The sequence below is a fragment of the Lissotriton vulgaris genome, chromosome 1_2, assembly GCF_964263255.1.
Source record: "Lissotriton vulgaris chromosome 1_2, aLisVul1.2, whole genome shotgun sequence".
NCBI classification, from domain to species: Eukaryota; Metazoa; Chordata; class Amphibia; order Caudata; family Salamandridae; genus Lissotriton; species Lissotriton vulgaris.
Window position 1 is genome coordinate 44,651,370 of NC_141686.1, and position 20,494 is coordinate 44,671,863.

The following is a 20,494-nucleotide window of genomic DNA, read 5'->3' on the forward strand; positions in this document are numbered from 1 at the left end:
GGCAACCCTGTGATAAAATCCATGCTGATGCTCTGCCATGGCTTCTTCGGTGTAGGTAAAGGCATGAGTTTCCCCTGGCTCTGACACTGTAAGGTTTTAGCACGGGCACACACTTCGCACTGGCCCACCCACAAGGTCACATCTCTGGACAGTGAGTCCCACCAGAACTGTCTCTGCACTAAAAGCACTGTTTTCTTGATGCCTTGATGACCCGACATTGGCGAAGAGTGACACCACTCAAAAGCCTTTTTCCGACTTTCCATACAAGGCAGAAACAGTTTATTTAGTACAAAAGGCAGCCCCTGTTTAAGAGATTATTGGATTGTTTGCTACTCCAAAGTTTCCAAGCAGCCTCAGTTTTTTTACCTTTGATTGTCTCAAGGAATGCATCTGCGTTCAGCACACATATCACCTTCTTTGGTTCAATGATGGCCTCCATTGGAGGATCAGACTGTACCAACACCGTGTCACCCAAACGAGATAAGGTGTCCGCCTTTCTGTTTTCAGTGCCTGGACGGAAGGTGATGATAAAGTTGTATTCAGCAAAAAACAACATCCACCTCATTTGCCTTTGAGACAGATGTCTTGCAGTTCTCATATATTGCAAGTTGCGGTGGTCTGAATACACTGTTACAGGATATGAGGCCCCTCAAAGATATTGTCTCCATTCTTGGAATGCCTTTTTTATAGCAAGTAGTTCTTTTTCTGCTATTGTATAATTCTTTTCCGCCTGACTCAGCTTTTTTGAAAGATATGCCACCGGATGTAGTTGACCTGTTTGTGGATTCCTTTGCGACAAAATAGCCCCTACTGCCACATTCGAAGCGTCGGCCTCCACAGTATATGGCAGTTCAGGTTGTGGATGTGCAAGAATGGGAGCGGAAACAAATGCCCTCTTAAGACAGCCAAAGGCGGTATCAGCTTCCGGAGACCAACAAAACCCCACCCCTTTCCTAAGAAGACGGGAAAGAGGTGCAGCAATGTGTGAGAAGCCATCAATGAATCTCCTGTAATAGTTCGCAAAACCCAGAAAACATTGGACCTCCTTTCCTGTTTTCGGTATAGGCCAGGACTGGACTGCTCGTACCTTTCGTTCAGCCATTTGTAACCCTTCAGGACAAAGCATAACTCCCAAAAACTCCACATTCTCCACCCCAAACTCACATTTACTGAGCTTGCAATACAATTTGTTATCTCTCAGCCTCTTCAGGACCTGTTCGACATGTTCTTGATGGATACTGACATTCTCAGAGTAGATTAAAATGTCATCGATGTAAACTACCACACTGATATCCACCAGATCTCTCAATACATCGTTTAGGAAGTATTGGAACGCTGCCGGGGCGTTACATAGCCCGAAGGGCATGACTGTATATTCGAATAACCCATAGCATGTTTTAAAGGCAGTCTTCCATTCATCCCCCTCTCTCATCCTCACCAGGTGATATGCCCCTCTTAGGTCCAGCTTAGTGTATATCCTGGCGTTCCGTACTAGATCTAACAAAACGGGAATGAGGGGGAGAGGATATCTATTACGAATGGTATTTTTGTTTAGCATTCTGTAGTCCACACATGCCCACAATTCTCCACTAGATTTAGCAATAAAAAATAAAGGAGAAGCGGCAGGGGATTTGGAGGGTCGAATAAATCTTATAGACTGATAATGGTCCAAATATTCCTTTAAATGCTTAGTTTCAGGCACTGACAAAGCATAAACACGACATGTGGGCACCACTGCTCCTTCTACTAAATCAATGCAACAATCATAAGCACGATGAGGAGGTATCACATTTGCCAGTTGCTCACTAAACACATCCACATAAGAACGATATTCATCAGGTAACAAAACCTCCTTCTCAGCTGCAGTAGCCACCTGAAAAGGAGTAGATAACTCCACAGCCTGAGTAACAGGATGCAATGACATGTGCGTGTGACATTCTGGCGAGGGGAACCGTAGCTTTTTTTCCCTCCAATCTATAACAGGGTTATGGTACGACAGCCATGGCATGCCCAGAATAACCTCATATTGAGGAGCCTCAATTATATTCAGAACCAAACTGTCTCGATGTTCCCCTTCGGGTATTTCGACAGTTAACAATACCTCTTCCGTTTGTTCTGTAATCAACCCAGACTTTAGTGGTTTCCCATCCACCGCCCATACTTCCTCTGGATGTTGTCTTTGTATGCGTTTCAATGCTAGTAAGGACACCAACCCACTATCAATGAAATTACCGGTGGCCCCTGAGTCAATCATTACCAACACCTGGTGTACCACTTGTTGACTTTCCAAACACATAGATAAAACAATGTGTGATACGGAATCACGAATAACTTCACAAACCAATGAGGGGAGTTTCAATGAGGCCTGATCTCCTCCATCTTCCGTTGCATCATTGCCTAGGTCGGTATTAGACACCGCCAACCTTTTCTTGACCCATCCCCCGTGGTTTTGGGCTTTGTAGGACATTCCCTTACATAGTGACCTTTTTTCCCGCAGTACATGCACAACCCTTGTGTTCTGCGGGTTTCTCTCTCTTCTCTAGTTAACGGAGCCCTTACTGCTCCTATCTCCATGGGTTCATGAATTTCCGTCCCTCCCACTGGCCCTTTTCTACTCTGGTACTCAGGCCTGTAAGAACCTCTGTCCCACCTTTTTCTGTCTCCGGATCGCTCCGTCATCCTGCCATCCAGTCTCAAGGAAAGACTGATCATACCTGCACAGGTAGTGGGCTGAGGATCAATTTGAGCTATGACATCCTTCATCCCATCTCACAGACCCTGATAAAATATAGACATCTGTTTTTCCTCTGGCCATGATGATTCAGCCACCAATCGGTTGAAGGACGTTAAATATGTGACCAGCTCATTCCGCCCCTGTCTTAACTCAAGCAATTCTTTATCTGCACTAAACGAAGTGGTTCGTCTATCGAACACTCTCTCAAACTCGGCTCTAAAAGCCCCCCAATCTGATAGAATGGCATCATCTTTCCTTACCAAAGGAACAGCCCAATTCGCGGCGTCTCCTATCATATATGAGATGGCAAACGCCACCCTTGAATGATGGTTGGGAAAGGACGCAGGCTTACATGAAAAATGCATCATTATTTGAGTAAGAAAGATCTGTGTCTTCGAAGGATCCCCAGAATACCTTTCGGGACTTGCCAATGGTATGGGCGGAGGCACTGTAACCTGAATCCGTGGATTCAGTGTGGCTGCATCAAAAAGATTACCTGCCAACCTATCCACTCTATCTCTTAATGCAGTGGTTTCTGCTCTGGAAGCTATCAGCTCCTGCTGGACTAACACAAGAGCTTGTAAAACATCCTCAAGGGTAGCCATGTTTGTTCCGCGATTGTATCGGGTGAAGCATTTAACGTGGGCACGTAATTCTGTCAGGGCCCGCTCCACAGGATACAATCGATGAACAAAGGGGTCCATCTCCTGATGTTACCAACACCCTGAATGTAGACACAGGGGGTTCGAACCATCAGGCGAGGGATAAATAATGAATAAAGACCGGGGAAGGGAAAGGGTCAGCAGGGACAAGGGTTCTGAAACGACAAAACATAGGAATTACAACACCAGTCTAATGTAATTCTCTACTCTCAATAAGTCTCGCTAGAAACTATAATACCTGATGAGGCTGTACACATTCTTCCAACCATCAGACAAAGTTAGTCCAGCTTCCTGCAACGAAATATTATCGTTATCAACTAGTCACTTATTCAATACACCCCAAACCATCTCAGAAACAGCCCCCCCCCAACAGTACACATCATATCATGTGGAGATGGACTATTATAAGACCCTTTAGAAATGTAATTCTCTACTCAATCCAATAGTAGAGGTAGCTTCCCCAGTGGTTCAGAAATCAAAAAAGAGTTGAAGAGAGGGAACTCCGTAAGCACTCAATTAGGATACTGTTTTTATAAGGATAGTTCAGTCATGACAGAGAAAAACAGATCTGTGTCCAACTTGTCTCCTAATTCCAAGGAATGTTAACGGTAACGTGTGGTTGCGACCACCACCACGCTCCGCTAATTTTCTATGTTGCATCAAGTTAATGACTAAAACCGGAGATAGGTAGTTGAGACCACCACTCTAACCCGGTCTTAATTGAATCCAAACTTGCACCAGAATAAAAGCGTCGAATGTGGCCAGAATCCGCACAACTTCTAATTTGCGCGAAATATCAATAAACAAAGAACGAACCTCACGGCGACCAGCAGCGAGAGCCACGTAGTTCCGCTGAAAACAGTACTCAAAAAGGCTTTCCCCCTTCCCTGAACCAGCACGCATCAGCCGATGCGGCAGTATCAGTTTTCCAACGGGGAGAAAACAAACAACCAAGGAGCACGCGAGCAGAACGGCTCCCAGCGGCTCAAATGCACAACACAGTACCTCCAACAGAACGGGTGATGATGGTTCCGAATTTCCGACCGCTCAAGGCGGCCTGACGCCACAGCGGACGGGACTCTCTCCAACCAAAACAGCAAAACAGACAAAGGACTAAGAATTACGTGCAGCTTCCTTCCTGTCTCCACCGATCTTAAACTTCCTGCAAACAGATGCTCATGGGAATTGTAGTCTATCTGCAAATTAGGTAGGCGCGGTGAAGCAGGATTCTGACAGAGTGGGCTAAAGAATGGTGATGGATGAAACACAGATCTTTTGACTGGGTGTGAGTGTTTGATTGGTTCAGATGCTCCGTTCATTAGCACCCCCTTTTGTACCGCTTTTGGCCACCATAAGTGTGGCAGGGTATGCTCAGACATGAGTCCCTTGCTCACTTTGCCACTGGATTCAAGCAAGCCGGGCTGAAGACGGCTGGAATGCCAGAAACCGGTCCTCGGAAGCTTGTTTCCGGTCCAGGGAAGGCATGGCTTGGCAGTTCTGGCTGGACTGTTCCCATGAGGCACAGGGTCAGACTGATTTGCATATAGCCATTTCTGAACTGGGGTGGCAGAGTGGGCTAAAGAACGGTGATGGATCAAACACAGATCTTTTGACTGGGTGTGAGTGTTTGATTGGTTCAGATACTCCGTTCATTACCACCCCCTTTTGTACCGCTTTTGGCCCCCATAAGTGTGGCAGGGTATGCTCAGACGTGAGTCCCTTGCTCACTTTGCCACTGGATTCAAGCAAGCCGGGCTGAAGACGGCTGGAATGCCAGAAACCGGTCCTCGGAAGCTTGTTTCCGGTCCAGGGAAGGCATGGCTTGGCAGTTCGGGCTGGACTGTTCCCATGAAGCACAGGGTCAGACTGATTTGCATAAAGCCATTTCTGAACTGGGGTGGCAGAGTGGGCTAAAGAACGGTGATGGATCAAACACAGATCTTTTGACTGGGTGTGAGTGTTTGATTGGTTCAGATGCTCCGTTCATTACCAACCCCGTTTGTACCGCTTTTGGCTGCCATAAGTGTGGCAGGGTATGCTCAGACGTGAGTCCCTTGCTCACTTTGCCACTGGATTCAAGCAAGCTGGGCTGAAGACGGCTGGAATGCCAGAAACCGGTCCTCGGAAGCTTGTTTCCGGTCCAGGGAAGGCATGGCTTGGCAGTTTGGGCTGGACTGTTCCCATGAGGCACAGGGTCAGACTGATTTGCATATAGCCATTTCTGAACTGGGGTGGCAGAGTGGGCTAAAGAACGGTGATGGATCAAACACAGATCTTTTGACTGGGTGTGAGTGTTTGATTGGTTCAGATGCTCGGTTCATTACCACTCCCTTTTGTACCGCTTTTGGCCGCCATAAGTGTGGCAGGGTATGCTCAGACGTGAGTCCCTTGCTCACTTTGCCACTGGATTCAAGCAAGCCGGGCCGAAGACGGCTGAAATGCCAGAAACCGGTCCTCTGAAGCTTGTTTCCGGTCCAGGGAAGGCATGGCTTGGCAGTTGGGCTGGACTGTTCCCATGAGGCACAGGGTCAGACTGATTTGCATATAGCCATTTCTGAATTGGGGTGGCAGAGTGGGCTAAAGAACGGTGAAGGATCAAACACAGATCTTTTGACTGGGTGTGAGTGTTTGATTGGTTCAGATGCTCCGTTCATTACCACCCCCTTTTGTACCGCTTTTGGCCGCCATAAGTGTGGCAGGGTATGCTCAGACGTGAGTCCCTTGCTCACTTTGCCACTGGATTCAAGCAAGCCGGGCTGAAGACGGCTGGAATGCCAGAAACCGGTCCTCGGAAGCTTGTTTCCGGTCCAGGGAAGGCATGGCTTGGCAGTTCGGGCTGGACTGTTCCCATGAGGCACAGGGTCAGACTGATTTGCATATAGCCATTTCTGAACTGGGGTGGCAGAGTGGGCTAAAGAATGGTGATGGATCAAACACAGATCTTTTGACTGGGTGTGAGTGTTTGATTGGTTCAGATGCTCCGTTCATTACCACCCCCGTTTGTACCGCTTTTGGCCGCCATAAGTGTGGCAGGGTATGCTCAGACGTGAGTCCCTTGCTCACTTTGCCACTGGATTCAAGCAAGCTGAGCTGAAGACGGCTGGAATGCCAGACACCGGTCCACGGAAACTTGTTTCCGGTCCAGGGAAGGCATGGCTTGGCAGTTCGGCTGGACTGTTCCCATGAGGCACAGGGTCAGACTGATTTGCATATAGCCATTTCTGAACTGGGGTGGCAGAGTGGGCTAAAGAACGGTGATGGATCAAACACAGATATTTTGACTGGTTGTGAGTGTTTGATTGGTTCAGATGCTCCGTTCATTACCACCCCCTTTTGCACCATTTCACTGCTTACAACATCAGCCTCCAACTGCATGCTAAAAACACTTAGATCTACCTAGTGATTGAGGTGAGTTGTGGGAACACACACCAAATAGGCACCTGTTTATCATCCATTTAGTCTGCATGCACTAGAGCAAAAATTGCACCACTGCCTCCAAAATGCAGAGACTGATCTTGCTCCAGTAGTCATACTGTTCAATTGGCTAGCAATAAGGGGTCCTCTTGTAGAAGTAATTAAGAAGGGGCTATCTTTGATATCAACCTGATCTTAGAGTCAATTGAGTGCATAAGATAAGCAACTCAAGTTTTTTTCACATGTCACCCTGCCAGGTGCAAAAGGTTTGAGGGAATAAGGCTACATGTCAAAGGTTGATCATTGTGCTGAACAGGGCCGGACTGCGAACAATAACTGGCCCTGGCAAAGTGCTCGGTCGGCCCCCACCTTCCCCACTCGAGGGTTGGAGTTGCCGCCGAGCTCTTTGCCGGTGCCGGTTTTGGACCGATTTTGGTACAGGGGCGATTTTGCAGCTATGCTGCAAAAACGGCCCTGTAACAAAAATGGCCCCCAGGGGCCCAAAACAGGCCCCCACCTGTGCGGCGCACCGGGGGATTGCCCGGTGCCCGCTATGGCCAGTCCGGCCCTGGTGATGAATTAGATTTGTAAAGTGCAAGAGGCTCTGGGCAGTCCAGAACCGAATAGTAGCCACAAAGTTAATGTTAGGACACAAGTTGGAACAGGAGATTTTCAAAGCTCTCTTGAACGAAGGTAGTTGTTTCTACTATTCCATCTAGTGGGTAATGCATATGGGCTTCCTCTATAACCTATGATTGTTAGTCTGCGACTGTCCCCAACTTCATGGGACTCTATTGGTTCTTCTTACTGGCTGTTGGGCCTGACTTCCTTGGTGGGGTTGTCCCCTACTGTTTCCCTTCAATCCTCCTATTTTTACTGACTTTCATTTTGCTTGCCGTAGCACTCTGTGCACTGTACCACGGCTAACTAATGCTAAAGAGCTTGTGCTCTCTCCGTAAAACATGGTAACATTGGGTTCCATTCAATTGGCACCTTTAATTTGCTTGTAAGTTCTAGTAAAGCATTACTATATGGACTCAGGAACTGTAAATTAAATGCTTCTAGTGAGTCTGTAGCACTGGCTGTGCCTTCCACTTAAGTAGCCTTTTACACGTGTCTCAGACCTGCTATTACATCCTGTATGTGCAGTTTTAAACTGCCAATTTCACCTGGCCAAGTAAACCTTTACCAGGCCTAAACCTTCCTTTTTAATACATATGTCACCTCTAGTGCAGGATCTAAACGCCCCATAGGTCAGAGTGCAGTCTATGTAAAATGCTGGATATGTACCGTTAGCCTTTACATGTCCTAGTAGTGAAAACTCTTAAATTCGTTTTTAACTACTGCAGGGCCTGCCTCTCACTTAGGATAACATTGGTTTACCTCATTACATTTAATAAGTGACAACTTTCAATTGGGAACAGGTGGCAAAGTCGAGTTTTGCCTTTAAGGAATTGTAATCTAAAAAAGTTTCTTATGGTAAAGTTGTATTTTTTTTTAATAAACAACTTTATTTATTTTTGCATAAACAAATAGCAGCATGGCACACTTTATCGATATTACACAACATCAAAATGTATATTGGAATTTAAAGAGTATCGATAATTGTCTCATTCAACATCTAAAACAAGTAAGTTGACAATTGCATACATCAGTAGGATACCCTTAAAGTGGTAAAGTTGTATTGTAAGTTACAATTCTGAAAATGGCACTTTTAGCAATTTCTTTCACTAACAATGTAGTTCCTGCAGCCTATATCCTGGGTCGCATGACTTGGTATAGTCTGGCATTTGCTCTTTGTGTATTACTCCCGAAAAATGAGATAAAAGGGGAATATGTATAGGCTTGGTGGGTCATTGTAGACAGGATGAGGGGAGAGTGGTTACCAACCACACTTGCACATCACTAAGACCTACCTCAGCACCTTACAAAGGGTTTCACTTTAGTCTTTTGTGTCCCCAGGCAATCTGGGGCTGCATCCAGGGCAGGGAGGGCATTCCCAACACTTCTATAGAGGGAGGGCTTTAGAAGTTTCTCCCACTTGAAAATACGTTCCAGGTGTAAATAATAAACCCTCCGACCAAACTCTTCTGTACACTTCTGGACCTGTGGAAAACTCAGAAGAAGGACTGCACTGCTGATCTGCTGCAAGAAGGACTGCTCTGCTGTCTTGCTACTCTTCTGCCCTGCTACTTGATTGAGAAGAACTGGACTTACACCTTGAACCATGGGCCACCAGAGTGACTCCAAGAGCTAGTTGACAGGCTTTCTGCACAAAGCCTCCGGTTCTATTGATTGGATTTTTGTTGTTTGGGTGTCATATAATTCATTACATTTTACTCTATTTTTCTAAATTGGTGTGGGTGTTTATTTATTACTGTTTGCGTGTTGCATAAATGCTTTACACAATGCCTCTAAGTTAAGCCTGACTGCTTTTGTGCCAAGCTGCCAGAAGGAACACCACATCTCAATGCATTAATCATCCTCAACCCAGCTACTTCACCCGTCACTCGTCAGCGTTATGCTTGTCTATGAACCTGTACAGTGCTCCTGTGCTTTTGCCTAGGTTTGTGCTATATAACAATATATTCATATATGCAACATGCTGAGTGCCATAATGAGATAGCTAGGCTAAACCCAAGGAACAAAGAAATCTATGACCCTCTGCATCTGACCCCCTCCTGCCTCTTGACTTCACATGTGGTGCCCAGATGTTGCCGAAAAGAGTTGAGAGGGTTTCACAAAACAAAAAACTTCCACAAAAAAAGAATGAAAATACAATAACTTTTATTCTTCCTCAATTGTTTTCAACCACCAAAGTTTTAAGCTATCGATCTGCTGTTTCATGTTATGCGTTCTGTGAACATGATCTTTAGTTAACAGGTTTCTTTCTTCTTTGCAGGAGCGTGGATCAGTTTTACCCTGGGCAGCATTTTCCTCCCACTGCATCTCCCTGCTTCCTGCTGCTTAGTTTAATTTTGGGCACAAGTGCTATGTTGGTGAAGGAGACTGGCATTACTGTCTTTGGAGTGTGCTTGGTTTATGATCTGTTCGTTCTGTGCCACAGAAGACTGGAGGTGTAAGTTTCTTTTTCTATTTAATCTTTATAAACGGTGTACGTTCATAACACACTGCGAGCAAGCCTTATGCATTGTAATCCAATTACAGCTAAAGGCTTTCTCTCTTCTAAGTAGTTTTTTTTATTTTCTTATATTTTGTATTTTTTGTGAAGCGATGCGTACCACTGAAGTGCTTGATGCATTGTTGCAGTGCAGATACATTGCTATGCTATTGAGTTGAGTTATGAGAGCTCTATTTTACACCGCTAAAAAATCCTAATCTTGTAGAAGAAAGCTTCACAAAAATAGAAGTTACTAGCAGAATGTCAGTAAACTAATCACATTTTGTTATGTTAAACTTTGTACTTTAGAAGAATTAATGGAAAGAACTAAAGTTCTGAAAGAAAACAAAAGAAAAAGCAATCAATGTATCTTTCTGTTCTCCTACTTTTGACAAATGTTTGACCCGTGCAAAACATTGCGCACAGATGAGCTCAGGAAGTAGGGTTCTTAGCAAAAAAGTTAGCAAAAAGGTTGCTGATACACCTACTCCCTCTGACTGTCTTGAAAAACAGTACTCACGCTCCTTTGACAGAGAGGCCATTGGCTTTCCTGGGTTTTTCTCAACCATGGCTGGACTGGGGAACTAAAAGCAGTCCTGGCAAAAATGCTCAAACCAGACAGCCCCCTTCTTCTCCTTGTGCAATCGCTCTCTTTCCATTCATCAATCCATGCTCACTCTCTCTCCCTTCTTTCTTCAACCTCTATGATCACTTTCTTTTTACCTTCCTTCTCTCTCCATTTTGAAGCCTCCCCATGTCTGCTGCTATTTGTCTCAAGGAGCTGGGAAAAGAGACCTAGGCGCCAGGAGCAGCCTTGGGCTTTCAAATCGTGCATCCATGGGCTCCAGCCTCCTGGGAAAGTGCCTGGTATGATATAAGGCTTAGCCAACACCTATGAAATATCTGCTGGCACCTAGGCTGGAAATTGACCTCTTTGGTCCTTATGGCATTTTTATGACGTGCTTGCAATCCCTACAACATCTTGTGTACACAGGGTCAGGGGAAGAAGACGTGCCCTGTCCTATTGTAAAGATCTACACCAGCGTTCAGTTCGGTATCTCCCACTGCAATCCACCATCGACTTTGGTTGTGTGGCATGCATTAAATTAACACAATTAAGTTATTAAAACATGGGTCCTGCAGGTGAATTTGCAAAAGAGAAAAATAATGATTTCCCAAAATTAAACTAAAAATACTCAAAATCAAGTAATCCTTTTCAGCTTGATTCAAATATAAAGCACTCACCAAGTAGGGGCAGACATGACTGGCTTAATTCTCTCTGACGTAATTACTCGTAATTACAGCGAAATTACTTCTAATTATGCGTAATTGCGTGAGAAGCACAATCCGGCATTCAGCACTATTTTCTTAGCACAAAATACACCCTTGCGTCTAAAACAGAGGTTGCATTTTGAAAATTGCTCAAAATGTTACAGGACACGCAGCCAGCAGCCGCTTGCCCTCTCTTAGATTGTTGTTTCTATGCTCCTGTGGTAGGATTGTTTTTTCCAAATTACTCTTAAATACTCAAACTGGTGTAATCGTGTTAGTTCAGTAATTTTGTTTTAAAAAAGTAATGTGTAATCACTGAAATTACTCCAGTTACTCCGTCATAATTAGAATTTCACCCAGGCCTAACTGTAAGCCTGCTGTCTACAAACAGTCAGACAAGGGATGAATAGGGATTTCCTGGGGTGGGGATACTTTGCCACTAGTATCCCCAATTCTATTTACTAACCCTGTAGCAGATTCTGCCAATTACATGTTTTGACTCAATATGGGGAATAACTACATGGATGCAGAATTACCGGGTTCTTTGTGTTTTATTTTCTCCGACCAGCATGCAACCACTGACATTGTGCATCTGCTCAGAGCAGGCAGAAAGTGTCAGTGTAAGGTCCTGGTAGCAGAAAGAAGTTGAAGCACCCTCCTGCCAGCTCAGCGAACCCCAGCCAGGCCGCCGACAACCTCACGAAGTGGATCAGCAACTGCGCGGACGAACTCGCCCCACTGAGGACCCCGCCTAGCAGACCCGGCAGCAAGAAGGCCCCATGGTTCACCGACGAACTCAAGAGCTCCAAGAAGAACTGCCGAGCCCTCGAGAAAGTCTGGAGAAGGGAACCGACACCGTACAACAGGACCTCCTTCAAACTTGCCACCCGGAAACACCACCAGCTGATCCGCGCCGCCAAGAAAACAGCATTCAAGGACCGGTTGGACAACAACGCACACAACTGCAAGGAACTCTTCAACATCGTGAAAGAGCTTTCCAACCCCAGCGCAGGAAACAACGACATCACCCCATCGCAAGACCTCTGCAACTCCCTCGCTTCATACTTCCACAACAAGATCGCGGACATACACAACAGCTTCAACAACCAACCAACGCACACCATGACTGAACAACCACCCCCCACCACCACCCTCCACGCCTGGACCCCGATCAGCACCGAAGACACCATCCGCACGATGAACTCCATCCACTCCGGATCACCGACCGACCCCTGCCCTCACCACGTCTTCAACAAGGCCGACGCTGTCATCGCACCCCACCTGCGAGACATCATCAACACATCCTTCGACACCACCATCTTCCCTGAGAGCTGGAAACACGCCGAACTCAGCGCTCTACTCAAGAAACCAACAGCGGACCCCACCGACCTCAAGAATTACCGCCCCATCTCGCTCCTCCCGTTTCCAGCCAAAGTCATCGAGAAGACCGTCAACAAGCAGATCGCCGCCTTCCTCGAGACGAACGGATCCCTCGACCCCTCACAGTCCGGCTTCCGAGCCAACCACAGCACCGAGACCGCCCTCATCGCCGCCACCGATGACATCCGAGCCCTGATGGACAATGGAGAAACAGCGGCCCTCATCCTCCTAGACCTCTCCGCGGCATTCGACACGGTCTGCCACCGCACCCTAGTACGGCGCCTCAGCAACATCGGAATCCAGGACAAGGCGCTGGAATGGATCATCTCCTTCCTCGACGGAAGAACACAGAGAGTCCGCCTACCACCGTACAAGTCAGAGGCCTCCGAAGTCATCTGCGGCGTCCCCCAAGGATCATCTCTGAGCCCCACCCTCTTCAACGTCTACATGAGCCCCCTCGCGACCATCGTACGCAAACACAACCTCAGCATAATCTCCTACGCCGACGATACCCAGCTGATCCTCTCCCTGACCAACGACCCCGCCGCCGCCAGAGCCAACCTGCACGAAGGGATGAAAGAGGTAGCCGAGTGGATGACGACCAGCCGCCTGAAACTGAACTCGGACAAGACGGAGGTCCTCATCCTGGGCTCCTCACCCTCCGCCTGGGACGACTCCTGGTGGCCTCCCGCCCTGGGCACCGCACCCAAACCGACAGACCATGCACGCAACCTGGGCTTCATCCTGGACTCCTCCCTCTCCATGACCAGGCAAGTCAACAACGTCTCCTCGGCGTGCTTCAACATCCTACGCATGCTACGGAAGATCTTCTGGTGGATCCCCACCGAGACCAGGAAGACCGTCACCCAGGCCCTCGTCACCAGCCGACTGGACTACGGCAACGCCCTCTACGCCGGTACCACCGCCAAGCTCCAGAAGAGACTCCAGCGGATCCAGAACGCCTCAGCCAGACTCATCCTCGACATCCCACGAACCAGCCACATCTCCGGACATCTGAGAGACCTTCACTGGCTCCCCGTCAACAAAAGAATCACCTTCCGCCTCCTCACCCACGCACACAAAGCCCTACACGACCAAGGCCCGAGCTACCTCAACAGCCGAGTCAACTTCTACGCTCCCAAACGCCACCTCCGATCAGCCAACCACGCCCTCGCCGCCGTCCCCCGCATCCGAAGAGCGACTACAGGAGGAAGGTCCTTCTCCTACCTGGCCGCCAAGACCTGGAACTCCCTCCCGACCGACCTGCGCCTGACCCAAGACCACCTCTCCTTCAGGAAGAAGCAGAAGCTGAAGACCTGGCTGTTCGAGCAGTAGCGGCACCCCCCCCCCCCCCCCCCAGCACCTTGAGACCCTACGGGGATGTAGCGCGCTTTATAAGTGTCAATGATTGATTGATTGAAAGGGGGTTGGGGTGCTGTAGGCTATAATACACAATGGAGGGCTGGAGGAAATTTACTGGACCAATGAGGGCACTCTCCCCAATCTAGACAATAAATACCACAGTTAACCCTTGGGTCCGACAGACTGACTATCGGTTGTCCCTATAAAAGAGAGGAGGGAATAACAGTGCTGTGCAAGGGGGTGAAAGGGTAAGAAGGGGGAAGGGTCCCTTTTATGGACGGTTTCCCTCTCACAGCAAAGGTGGCATGCTTCATCATGGGGATACCCCCTCGCGTGACATTTGCAGGTACACCTGTGAATCTGCTGAACTGGCCGGATCACTGTTTTTGTATTGCATTGCTCTGCTTTTGCTAGTGCACTTATATTTACTTTTATTCTCACACACCTTACAGTAGCTACTATAAAAGAGATCCTGAAGAAGGCCACAACACTTTTATAGGTCAAAACGGCTGAAACATGGTGATCACTTTTCAGTGTAGCTGTCTCTAACTACGGTAGCAACAGCACTCAATTTTTGCTTTTAATCCTGGCACCAGGAAGCAGCAATAAACTATGGCAGGCTTACCTTGTAGCTAGTTTGAACCACTCTCACTGATTAGTTAGCACTGCACTACCTCACTCATCCATTCGTTCACATTGGGTCTTATCAATACCCCTCTTCATCCTAAAAATCACCTGAGGTCCTCCCTCGCAGCAAGGGGTTTGTAGCTCGCGTCACGACTAGGATCGTGACGCGAGGAGGTATCCCCATGATGAAGCATGTCACCCTTTGTGTTTGAGGGAAACCGTCCTTAAAAGGGACCCTTCCCTCTTCTTCCCCCTCCCCCTCATTCACAGCACTGTTCTTCCTTCCTCTCTTTCATTGGGACAACCGACAGTCAATCTGTCTGACCCGAGGTATTTATTGTGCTGTGGGCGATGCCAATCTTCAGCCTATCCTTGGATTCCTCTGCCTGCTTTAATGTGCTGCTGCAGGCGTGGGTGGGGGCCTGGCTATGTTCCTCCCTGCAGAACCTACCCTTGCAGCATGAAGTAAAGGATCAGATATATCTTGGCCTGGGATTATCTGGTCCAGATTTTTCAAAGCTGATAAGTCTGGACCCGGAGACACAAGGATGCCTGTAACTGTGGGTGGCTGAATTTCACCCTGAGTCATTGTTCCAGGTGAAATTTTGTGACTCATAATGAAGGCACAAGTGTGTCCTAAAAACTTAAAACAAACTCTCAAATCACTGCAAAAGAAAACTATTGCAGTGGTGGGTTACCAATAATGATAAAAAAACACTCACATTGGACCGAAACACCTACACAAATAAAAAATAAAACACAGTGTGGCAGTGGATGAATAGAAACTTAAAGGCATTTTTCTTACACTGTATTCTAGTTCTGGGGTATATGGATATCACTGAAACATACTTTCTGAATCTTTGGAGAAGGGAAGAGAAAACATAAAGAAGGCAAACTGGGCATTGTTTAAGAGAGCAAAGGGGAAATCAGAAATAGATGCCAGATGTGTTACATCCAACTAGTAGCTCGACATAAGATGCAATCTCAGGCATCTCTACTTCAGTACATTATGTCTATACCACTGTGTACTGTAGATGGACTGTTCCCATGAGGAGCAGGGTCAAGACTGATTTGCATATGGCTGGGTCCAAACAGGGGTGACTTAGTGAGCAGAAGAACGATGATTGATTCAACCCAATTGAGTGACTGGGGATGAGTGTCTGAAAAGTTTCAGCTCCCCGTCCATCATCTTATTGCATTTGCTATGTTTACCCTAAGTGGCCAGGGTATGTCCAGATGTGGGTCCCTTGTTCACTTTGCCACTGGATTCAACCTAGCCTGGCTGATGAGGGGTGATCCCCCGAAACTGGTCCCATCATCTTATTGTGTATGCTATACCACTGTGTATACATAGAAACATTACAAAATACTCTTCCTGTTGCTTTGTTCTTCAGTAATATGTCATGTTTTAACTTTGGCTACAATGGTAAATGCCAACAATATCCATTTAAATTTTATTCCCCAGTGATTTATGAACAGTGCCAGTAACCTTGAATCATGCTTTGAAGCAACTTGTGGCCTCTCTCACTCCCTGAGCTGTGGTTTCTTCATGTTTTGTAATAAAATTTTACTTTCGATTAAAATAACGCTAGAGATTCACTGAAAAAAACAAAGGTTCAAGTGATGTTATAATTAGGAATTGTAAGTATATATTACTTTATTACATTAACATAAGCCTTCGAAATTCACAGAGAAAAACAAAGATTAAAGTAACATTATAGTTATGTGACAATGTCAGTGATTGTTAGAAATGGCAGAGGTAGGTACCTTTGTCCGAATAGGGACCCTTGCTTCTAGTCGGGGTAAGGGGGATACACTACTAAAATAACCCCTGCTCACACCCTTGGTAGCTTGGCACAAGCAGAACAGCTTGTGTCAGAGGTAGTGTGTAAAGCATTTGTGAACACATACTGTAATACAGTAAAAACACTACAAATGAACACCACACCAGTTTAGAAAAATAAGTAAGCTTTATGTAAACCAAAACAAGACCAAACAACAGAAATCCACAATACAGTAATAAAAATATGACTTTCAGATGGTAGAAATAGTACAGTTCAAAGCAAATTGCAGATGTATTACTTTCCACACAAAGTACCTAGGATGCGTCACGCAAACAAACAAAACGGGCGGCAGGGAAGGGTGCGTTGGTTCTTTACACTCAGGGTAGGTGATGCATCGGTTCCTTAATACTGCGCAGGGGAGGTGATGCGTTGGTTCCTTACCGGAGAGGAGGTGATGCGTCGGATTCTTACTGCTTGAGAGGTGATGAGTCGGTTTCTTACTGCGTCCCCCAATGATGCAACAGACTTGGCGCCTCGATGCGACGAACCGGGGCAATGTGTGGATTCTTGCAGTCGCACAGCAGGGCTTGCACCAGAATCGGGCGGTGATCTCGGACTTTGGAGATCATTGCACTCGATGCAGCGTGCAGCGATTTCTCGAGCCGCGGCAGGCGGTGCGACGGTTTCTTCAGCGATGCGTTGGAAACAGGTACGGATGCGTCACGCTTCTCGGTGTTGCCTTGATTTTCCACCTTCCATTGGAAATCAGTTCTCTAGAGGTCCAAAACAGCAGCAGGCACCTATTTGCAGGTCTAAACTCCGAGCAAGGAAGTTCAGGGGAGCTGGTCGTGAAGTCTTTGTGCCCCTGAGACTTCAGAACAGGAGGCAAGCTTGGTTTAAAGCCTTTGGAGATCTTCAAGAAGGGGACACAACAAACAGCAAACTCCTTCTGCTTTCCTTAGTAGCAAGTAGCCACTTCAGGCCAACCCCAGACAGAAAACAGCACAGGGGCAGTATTCCTCCTCAGCTTCTCCGGCTCTTCTCCTCGGCAAAGGTTCAACTTGATTTCCCAGAAATGATCTAAAAGTCTGGGGTCTAGGCCCCTATTTTTATACAGTAAAATCCTTGTTCTCTGATAGTGTCTGTACCCAGCCAAAACCAGTTCTGTACTCACTGGTATGGCTTCCTGGCAGGAGGTGGAGACAGCATTGTGGAGGGCAGACAAGGCCCCTTCAGGTGAAAGGAAATCTCAACCCCCTTCTCTAAAGATGCATTTTAACATTCGGAGTTCAGGCATTCTTAACTCTATTTTCCTACCTTGTTCTTAGGGGTAGTCATGTTTATAAGATGTTATAAACAAACTCCCTATTCTATCCTATGGGAGCAGGTAGCCTTGCAATAGTGAACAACGAAATTGGTAGTAATTCACTATTAGGACATGCCACACACAACAGGGCATGTCCTACCTTTTCACATACAATGCACCATGCCCACAGAGGTACCTTGGGCCTACCTTAGGGGAGACTAACATGTAAGAGGAGTGAAGGTTAGGGACTGGCAAGTGTGTGCAGTTGCCAAGTCGACATGGCAGTACCAGACTGCAAACAGGCTCTGCAATGGCAGGCCAGAGTTACATTTACAGGCTACTTAACCCCTTCGACGCTGATGACGAGCTGGGCTCGTCATGGCGTAGCCCGCTCGCACGCTGATGACGAGCCCAGCTCGTCACATAACATGCGTTTTCGCAAAACCCAGCGTGCGAGCGGAATTCCGCTAGCGCGCATGCGGTTAAGTGGGTGGCACAATCAGTGCTGCAGCCCACTAGCAGCTTTAGATTTTTAGGCCCTTGGCACACACAGTGCACTGTACTAGGGACTGACTAGTAAATGAAATATGCCAATCACAGAATCACCAATCCATAACAACAATTTACAATGGGGGCACCTGCACTTTGGCACTGAACAGCAGTGGCTGAATGACCAAAGCATCTAGACCAGCAAAACGGAGTCCAACACACAGCAAAAACACAGGAGGCAAAGGCAAAAATACAGGGGAGACCCACGCCAATGGTGCCAGGTCTAACAGTGATAAAGTAACATTTTAAAATTACAAAAAAAAACTGAAATTAACCAGTTACAGTTATGTCAAGTAACTATAGCATGTGCCCTTGCGATGCACAGCTAATTATCCCTCTTATTGCATCACTCATGACATGTTCATTAAATTCATTCTTAGTATCACTGCAACATTTGAATTGACATCATTGATGACAAAACTGTACATGGAGTTATACTTACATTAGGGCATGAGTTTTAGTTACCTGAGATAACTATAACTGGCGAATGTCAGTTATGTTAGAGGTTCCATTGTTAGAGTGTTTTGTTCAGCTAATAACTTTAGTGCTGAATGATGAATCAAACACAAGGAGAAGATGAACGGAGCACTGAATTTGTTCAGACACTCACCCCAGTCACAGATCTGGGTTGAAACCAACATCATTTTTTAGATCATCCCACCCCAGTTCAGACCCAGTTCAAACTGGAATGGCATAGGGACGAAAACAACTATAGATGTAGGCCCAGATCTCTGTACTGGGGCAAATGTCTGACATTGTTCTGCATGTCCATCAATTGTTCTTTTTACAATTGTCACCACGAGTGGGACGGGTATGCCCCCATGTGGGTTCAGATCTCACCATGACACTGGGGTCAAGCTAGTCTGGCTGATGAGGGATGAAACCCCGAAACTGGTTCTAGGATACCTGTCTCCAGTCCAGGGAGGACCTTGCCTGGCAGTTCGGGCTGGACTGTTCTCATAGGGAGCAAGGTCAAGACTGATGTGCATATGGCTGGTTTCAAACTGGAATGGCATGGGGAGCAAAAAAACAATGGATTTAGGCCCAAATCTCTGTACTGGGGTAAATGTATGACATTGTTCTGATTTCTGTCCATCAATTGTTCTTTTTGCAATTGTTCCCCCGTGTGGAACGGGTATGCCCTGACATGGGTCACGTGCTGTCCATGACACTGGTGTCAAGCTAACCTGGCTGAAGAGGGGTGAAACCCCCAAACCGGTCTTAGGATGCTTGCAAGTTCAGGGAGGATCTGGCAGTTCGGGCTGGACTGTTTCCAAAGGGAGCAGGGCCAAGACTTATTTGTATATGGCTGAGTTCAAACTGGAATGGCATGAGGATCAAAAAAAAACTATGGATTTAGGCAAAGATCTCTGTACTTAGATGAATGCATGACATTGTTCTGCATTCTGTCCCACAATTGTTCGTTTTGCCAAATGACAAATCTGCACGCAATTTTCTGAAAAAAAGTTCATCCACTTCAGCTTCTTATTAGAAAAGTTCAGTGTGTTATGTCAAGTAGCGGCCAAGATAAAGGGGAGACCCCAAAAGATTGATTTTCTATAGTATTCTCATAAAAAATGTCTGTCACAGATACAGAAAAAACTGTGAATATAATTACACCAAATATGGTGAAGAGTTAGAACGTTACTCAAAAAGCATGGTTTTGTGATTTGGTGAGTATCAATCAGTTCAGCAATTGTGGAGAAATGTGTATTTAAGAGGTTTTGATGTAACCATGAAAGGGTTTTCAATAGGTATACCTGAACTGTTTAAGTCTAGATATGCTTTGACTAGTAAATCCTGATTGCCTGGCCACAACATGAATAATGTATTGTGACAGCAAATAAAAAAATCAAGGTCATGAAATGTATTGTAGTGCAGGCAGGTTTTGATGGTCACAAAAAGGAGCACATATAAAGGGTGAGAATAGATTGTAGTTATATAATATTTCCTCAATCAATTAGGATTCATTACGTTTGGCAAATCACCCCCGAGGATCTCAAGGCACTGGATTTGCTAGCTGCTACATGGAGAAAGCAGTGAAAAACAAGGGAAAAGCAGGACAAAGCACTCAGGAAAGCAGGAAGGAAACAGAAAAAAACAAGGAGAAGCAGTGAAAAGCGAGGGAAAAGCAGGGGTAAGCACTCAGAAAAACGGGGGAGAGGCGGGAGAAAGCAGTAAAAAACGAGGGAAAAGCAGGAGACAGCACTTAATAAAACGGGGTGAAAGGAAAGAGAAAGCAGTAAAAAACGAGGCAAAAGCACCAAAAAGCACTCAGAAAAA

General features: G+C 46.4%; 1 protein-coding gene across 1 annotated transcript in view; it reads left to right on the forward strand.

Annotated features, from left to right (window-relative positions):
- TMTC1 (transmembrane O-mannosyltransferase targeting cadherins 1) overlaps positions 1 to 20,494 on the forward strand; it is a 1,524,654-nt gene that overhangs the window by 226,853 nt on the left and 1,277,307 nt on the right. Inside the window, exon 4 of the mRNA XM_086952798.1 lies at positions 9,713 to 9,889. Within this exon, the coding sequence (XP_086808924.1) occupies positions 9,713 to 9,889 (177 nt within the window). The remainder of the gene's footprint in view (positions 1 to 9,712; positions 9,890 to 20,494) is intronic.